The following is a 7,178-nucleotide window of genomic DNA, read 5'->3' on the forward strand; positions in this document are numbered from 1 at the left end:
GGCTCCCGGCCTCCCTCTCCCCCTCTCCGCCCCTCCCCCGCGCTGTCATTCACCCCGCTCCTCTCCACGCACAGCCAATGGAGAGACCCGGCCGAAACGGCTAGGCTAGCTTGCACCGGGCTTTTTCGCCCGGTGATTGATGTCCCAGAGTCAACATCGAGCTAGCAGACGGAGAGGGGAAGGAGCAGCCTGAGAGGGGAAGAATACGGCGCCCCCTCTCTCCTTCCCCTCCCCCCTACTTTAGCCCTCTGCGCACTTCGCTTCCAAGTCTCCGCGCAGCCGGGAGCGGCTGCCGCCTCCGCGCCCCTGCGCGCTGCCCCCCGAGCCAAACACAGCGATCGCCGCCGCCCAGGCCCCCCCCGCGGGGCCGGGGCCGGGGGCCAGCATGGAGCACCTGGGTCCGCACCATCTCCACCCCGGCCATGCGGAGCCCATCAGCTTCGGCATCGACCAGATCCTCAACAGCCCGGACCAAGGCGGCTGCATGGGGCCCGCCTCGCGCCTCCAGGACGGAGAATACGGCCTTGGCTGTTTGGTTGGAGGAGCCTACGCTTACGGCGGCGGGGGCCCCGCGGCCGGGGCGGGGGCCGGGGGCGCGGGGGCCTATGGTGCCGGCGGCCCCAGCGGCCCTGGTGGCCCTACTAGCGGCGGCGGCGGCGCCTGCAGCATGGGCCCGCTGGCTGGCTCCTACAACGTGAACATGGCCTTGGCGGGCGGCCCCGGTCCGGGAGGCGGCGGCGGCGGGGGCGGCGGCGGCGGCGGCGGGGGGGCGCTGAGCGCTGCAGGGGTGATCCGGGTGCCGGCTCATAGGCCGCTAGCTGGAGCGGTGGCCCACCCCCAGCCTCTGGCTACCGGCTTGCCCACCGTTCCCTCCGTGCCTGCTGTGCCGGGTGTCAACAACCTCACCGGCCTCACCTTCCCCTGGATGGAGAGTAACCGCAGATACACAAAGGACAGGTTCACAGGTGAGTCCGGCCGGCGCGCGCCCCGCCTGGCCGCGGCCCGGGCTCTGCGCTACCTTTCCCCTGCCCGGTGGCTCCCGCAGCACCCTCTACGCACCAGGTTACCCAGCTCCTCTCGGTGCTTCCCCCGAGTTCAGCCGCCTGCCACCTTTCCACGCTCGCGGAATCGTCATGCTCGAAGAGTTCTCCCGTCCTGGGCCCCTCTCCGTCCCTCCCGCAGGACCCCTACTCTGAAAAGCGCTCCCTGATCCCCTCTCGGAGTCGCTGGGTTCAGTGTGGCCGAGGGAAGGGGGATGTAGCTTCGGGACTACCTTTCACCCCGGCTTTTGGGGCTCGGGAATCTTGGAGAAAGGGGCCCGATGTGAACAAACTGTTTTTTCCGTCCGGGCCAACGTTCTCTGGTTGAGGCGAAGAGCCCCAGAATCAGACGCTAGGAAAGAACAGGTTCCCCACCTCTCGTCCCCCTCCCCACACAAACACACACGCTCTCAAACACACCACACACCCCACTTCACTTCGCGCTCCGAGCTCCAGTGTCGGTTGCGCTTGCCGGGCCGGCAGAGGCCCGAAGCCTGAGTAAAGCAGCAGAGCTGGTGGGCCCTCTTTCCCGGACTGCGGGCTTCGTCCAGGTCGGTGGCAGCGTGAGGCTGAGCCTCCCGGTTCATTTTCGTTCGGTCCCGGCCTGGCGTCCTCCCCTCTGGGCCCAGCCCCGTTCCCTCCAGTGTGACTAATGCACCGGCCTGACCGGCGATCGATCCGCGGCGGCCCAAGGACAACTCCTGGGACGATTACGCACTCCGCGGCGGCCGACTGCCGCCCTCTTCGCTGCCTGCTCCGCGCCTTCCACCGCTCGCTCCGGCTCCCTCCGCTCTCGCTTCCGCTCTCGGCACTCAGCTCTCGCTCACGCGCGGGCCCTTTGCTTCGGCCTCACTTCCAGCTACCCGTTAGCATTCCTGGGATCCGAGGCGAGGATCCTCGATCCTCCCGCCGAGCCCAGCTCCCAAGCCCGCTGAGAAGTAGCCACGAGTTGAGCCTGGGTTCCCGGCTGGGCCTTAGAGGCGGCGGGAGGTACTGGCCGCTGCCGATGGCGATGGCGAGGTGGGACTCCCATGGGGCTCGGGCTCCAGGGCCCAACGGTGGAAAGGAGTTAGGGGGTCAGCAGAGGCAATACAGCCATTCTGCCCTGGGCCTCCAGGAAGGACCCTGTACTCAAGGGACCCCAGGACCCCAACCTAAGTCCTCTCAGGCCTGGGGAGGCAGAGCCTGCTGGCCATTCCACTCCCCCTGCCCACCCAGGCCAGTCCAGTCTTGAAGGGCCCTGATGGAACCCTCAGCCTGGAACCCACTGGTCTTAGGTCTCTGGTGAAAGCTGTTCCACACAGGGCCTACCTAGGGGAGCCACCGGCGGCCCTAATCTGGCTTCAGGCCCCAAGAAGGTTCTGAGGGAGTGAATGACTGTCACCTTGTGTTGCCCTGTGTCCTGTATGTGTCTGCTTGTGTGCCTGTCTGTCAGGCCGGGTGTATAGATAGGTAATTTGCCCCTCGGTATGTGATGTGTCTGGGTATGTTGCTGTGTTGGTGGCGGCTCAGGTCAGGACCCAGGGTTCCCCCCCCACCCCCACCCCCACCCCCGCCTTGATCAGATGCGGCTTCAAGCTGCTGGGCAGCTTCCTGGAGCAGTGGGGGGCTTCGACCTTTAGCTCGCCTCAGACAAGCCCCTCAAGGAGACTGGCTTGGGCACGAGAGAGCCCGGGGCTAGGGAGGCCTCCGTGGCGGCGGCAGCGGCGTCCGCCTGGCGGGCGGGAGGGGGCCGTTTCCCGCCGCGGGCTTGGAGCTGAGGGCTGACGGGAGGATCGCGGCCCCGTTCCTGGGGTCTGGCCTCTGCGCTCGCAGATCGCGGGGAGTCGGGCCTGGGACGCCTCCTGACGCTCTGCCGCTTGCCTCTGCCGTCTGTCTGTCTCCCGCTCCAGTGGCCCTCTCACCCTTCACTGTAACACGCCGTATAGGTCACCCCTATCAGAACCGGACGCCCCCCAAGAAGAAGAAGCCGCGCACGTCCTTCACGCGCCTGCAGATCTGCGAGCTGGAGAAGCGCTTCCACCGGCAGAAGTACCTGGCCTCGGCCGAGCGCGCCGCCCTGGCCAAGGCGCTCAAAATGACCGACGCGCAGGTCAAAACCTGGTTCCAGAACCGGCGGACGAAGTGGAGGTGAGCGAGTGCGGGGTGGGCAGTTCTCAGCCCCGGGGTCTCTCCTGGGGTGCTCAGGCCCCCTCCGCTCTCCGGCTTCTGATCGGTTCCCTGCTAGGCTCGCCAGGAACCGGGAGCAGCCGAGGCCGATGCCCGGGGTGGGGCTGGAGAGCCCCCGCTCTGTTTTACCGGAGGCTTCTTGGCTTTCTGACCCTAACGCTCAATGCTGGTGTAGACGCGGCTGGTCACCGCCGCTGCTTGGGGAACCTGCGGGGCTAGAGCACAGTCAGTCCTTGCAGTCCGCGCTTTGGGAATCAGTGAACGCTGAGGGACTTTTTGTTTGCACAAAGTAGCGCTTACAGACATGCCTCCTCCGTCCCGGAGACTGGAGGCCGGATGGCCTGCGCCTCGTTTCTGCCGCCCCAGAGAGGGCTCCTGGCGGAGCTGCCGGGCCCCAAACCGGGAGCCTGGGCCCCTCTGACTCCCTCCTCCCCGGACACTCAGCCAGGCCCTCACGCAGACGGTCTCCCACCCTGGAAGAGGAAAATCAATCCCTACCGGCTGCAGCGGGGTTTTGGAGAGTCCCACTGAAAGGGGGATCAATTAGGAGCAGATGGGTGTGTGTGTTTGTGTGTGTGCGCGGGCGCTCGCCACACACACATTTACCCTTCTCCCGTCACACACCCAGTACACTAAAATCCCCCCACCATGCATACATCTTTCTCTCTCTCTCTCTCTCAACGTCCCACACTCCTAGGCAGCCTTACTCACCGCCAGCACCGGGCTTTCTCCAGCTGTACCCACTTGCACCCCTCCCGCACATCTGGCCCGCATACTTGGTTCCACAAGTTTGGTTCCAGAAGTTTCTCACTAGCTCAGGCCTCAGGGGGGAGAGCGCAGGAGAGTCTGGGCGACGTGCGCGGGGCCGTGGCCCAGTGGGCCTAGCGCTGGAGGAAGGAATTGGAGTTTCCTCTTTTTCTGAACGAAGGCGAGGGATCTGCCCGGGATTCCGCCGGCGTGGCTTCCACAGGAAGCCACTGCCCCCACGACTCTGCCTCCACCCCATTCCTGTCGTTGGGGAAGAAATGGAGTATATGGCTTCAGACCTCTGGGATCTAGTTAAAGAGGTAGCTAGGGCTGGCAGAGTAGGGGTGTGGGCACTAGTGTTCCCAAGGCCCCACCAGGGCTGCAGCCTAGGCGAGAGGAGGGAGCGAGGCAGGTCCCTGGAAGACAAGGGGCTCTGGGATCACCGAGAGTGTCAGGCGAAGAGAAGGGAAGGGGCAAAGATAAACACCCCACCCCAGGGAGAAAAGGAAAAACCGGGCAGCTTGAAGAAGTCTTAGGGTAATAAAAGAAAGCAATGGATGACTAAACCTTCATTTTCGTTTCAAACAAATTCTCTTAATTCTGAGAGAACAAAGAGGGTGGGGTGAGAGACAACAAGAGAGAAGGACACAAAGCCGAAAAGGAAGAGAAAGGCTCAGGCAGTTTGAAATGCAGGAAAGAAGGGGAAGGCGAGACACAGAAAGACGCGCGGAGCTAAAGGCAAGAAGGGGCGGCGGGCAGGAGGCCGGCGTCCACCGCTGGGAGAGGCCCTCGCCGGCTTCGCGCGGCTTCATCGATCGCCTACAAATTGCTTCTGGAGGCCCCCGGGACTCCCATTAGGTCTGTCCACCTTAGAGACAGACGTTTGATCTCAGTTGACGGGGTGGAGGGGAGGCATTAAATGGAATAAGTGAGTCATCGCCTCCCTGGACCGCCTCGGAGAAAGGCGCTGGTCCGGCGGGAGTCCCGGCAGGGCACAGGGCTCGGCCCAGGAGGTAGGAAGGCTGCGAGAGTTTCGCAGAGAAGAGAGGTCTGGCAAAGCAGCTCGAAGGCAATCCACCGGCTCCCGCCTCTGCCCTGGACTGGTGGGGAGGGTGAGGCGCCTCAGGCTTGGCACCGCAGAGCTGGGGAGAGGCGAGATGCCACCCTACCCCTGGCTGCGCCCTCCGAGGCTAGTGGGACACCGGGAGCTCCAGATGCTTGGGCCTGGCGGATTTCCCCACAGCTCCCCCGGGGTTCCTGCGCTCCATTTACTTGTGGGGTTTCCAGTCTGTGTCGGAGTCAGGACCCTCAAGATTAGGGTGTGTGTTAAAGGGGCCCAAGCTGGAGTTGGGGGCTGTGAAGGAAGCAGTGCTCGTCCAGGCTGTTTCCCGGGAGCGCGCTCGAAGCGTCGGTAACGTCGGTAATGGCTTGTCCCCGGTGCAGGCGACAGACCGCGGAGGAGCGTGAGGCTGAGAGGCAGCAGGCGAACCGCATTCTCCTGCAGCTGCAGCAAGAGGCCTTCCAGAAGAGTCTGGCGCAGCCCTTGCCCGCCGACCCGCTATGCGTGCACAACTCTTCGCTCTTCGCCCTGCAGAATCTGCAGCCGTGGTCTGACGACTCCACCAAGATCACCAGCGTCACGTCCGTGGCGTCCGCCTGCGAGTGAGCCTGCCCGCTCTGCCCGGAGAGAGCCCGGGTCCAGCCGAGGGGTCGCGGAGGCTGAGAGCCGGGCGGGACTCTCTCCCACCCCCTCCTGCTTCAGACTGTGCGCGGGAGGGGAACGCGGTGCCCCCTGCGCTCGGCGGAGCTCCTGCCGACGCTGTTTTCTCTTTGGTGGGGGGGAAAAAAAGCGCGGGAGACAGGGACACGCGACCTCGTTCCAGACGCCTAAGTGGTCCCGCGCCCCCCTGGAACTGTTCAGAGTCCTCTCGGTTTACGTCTATTTTATTTTATTCTGATTTTTAACGTGGGACTGAGAGAGGCAGAGGACGTTGGGGAATAAGTTTCTGGGGTCCTCAGAGGACAGCAGGGGCTGTCGTTTGAACTTGCTCTGGGAAGAACTCTGTATTCCACTCCCCATCACACGTGGACGCCCGCAGGCCCACACAGAGGCGATTTCACGGTCTCTGGTGGTGTCACCCAGAGCCAAACACAGAGGACCTACGGCAGAGTGTCATGCACACATAGGGCCATCGCCTTCACACCCTTGACTCTCACTGTCAGGCATAAGCTAAGGGTGACCCAGCTGCATTGTGAACAGCATGGCACTTCTCACAAACACGAGGCTACGGCCACACTGTGACACACTACCCCACACACGACAGCGTCACGGCCCTCCAGGCCCCCATCACACATCCTAGCCGCACCCAGGTACGCACAGGCAGGTTTTCACACAGACTCAGCCTGCTTCTCCAGATCCTGTTCATACGGGGAGCTTAAGTTATGCACTTATAAGGTGTTTTCTGTGTAACCATTTTATAAAGTGCTTGTGTAATTTATGTGAAAAAATAATAAAACCCTCCGGATCCGGAGTCAGGGCTACCTGCTCCTTGCTGAGCCCAGCACCTTGCAGCTACTTGGGTTTGGTGTGAAATGGTGCCACTGGGGCAGCTGCTGCTGTCTGGGCATAAGGGACACCCGGGGGCCAGGACCTGCAGGTCCTGGAGAGAGGGAAGGAGGGGGACAGAGAGAAACAGACCTGAGCAAAGGAAGGAGTGCCAGGCTCTCCTGGGACGCGGATGCTTGAGAAGATACACGGTCTTTGGGTGTGAGGGTTGCGCGCGTGTGCATTGTGTGTTTGTGATGGCATGGACCTTCAGGATGTAACTGATCGTGAATGTAACAGTGTTTAAGCGTCTCATTGTGTTGGCAACTATTGTTAAGTGCTTGTCTCTGCTTAAGTCGCAAATCGAAACCAGCATCATACATACGAACTTGCAGTGGTCTGTGTGACCATGTGCGAATGTGATTGTGTCTTCCGGGGGTACCGGTGACCACCCACCCAAATCTGTGACTGTGTGTGACTCCCGTGTCAATGTGTGTGAGAGTACATGTGAGTTTCTCCTCGTGAATCCATTTTTGTGTTAAATGTGCGAATGTTTGTAATCGTGAATCACCCGTAATGGTGTGAATACACTTGGGTGTGATATGTAATCATGTGTGACATATAATCATGTATGAGATGTGTATTTTACTATATATACTTGTGTGTGACAGTATATA

The 7,178-nt window shown here is 62.1% G+C and overlaps 1 protein-coding gene across 2 annotated transcripts; it reads left to right on the plus strand.

The window, feature by feature from the left end:
• Nucleotides 1–128: 128 nt before the first annotated feature.
• TLX1 (T cell leukemia homeobox 1) lies at nucleotides 129–6,517 on the plus strand. 2 transcript variants are annotated; one of them, XM_053909858.1, is made up of 3 exons: nucleotides 129–965; nucleotides 2,933–3,170; nucleotides 5,400–6,517. In XM_053909858.1, exons 1-3 carry the CDS (start codon nucleotides 386–388, stop codon nucleotides 5,620–5,622), a joined length of 1,041 nt encoding a protein of 346 aa, XP_053765833.1. In that variant the 5' UTR covers nucleotides 129–385; the 3' UTR covers nucleotides 5,623–6,517. The 2 variants fall into 2 exon arrangements, with proteins under 2 accessions (XP_053765833.1, XP_053765834.1); XM_053909859.1 differs by having other exon boundaries at nucleotides 137–965; nucleotides 2,969–3,170.
• Nucleotides 6,518–7,178: the final 661 nt, after the last annotated feature.

This window comes from Panthera pardus, unplaced genomic scaffold (assembly GCF_024362965.1).
Source record: "Panthera pardus isolate Hobbes unplaced genomic scaffold, ASM2436296v1 HiC_scaffold_22, whole genome shotgun sequence".
Lineage (NCBI taxonomy): Eukaryota > Metazoa > Chordata > Mammalia > Carnivora > Felidae > Panthera > Panthera pardus.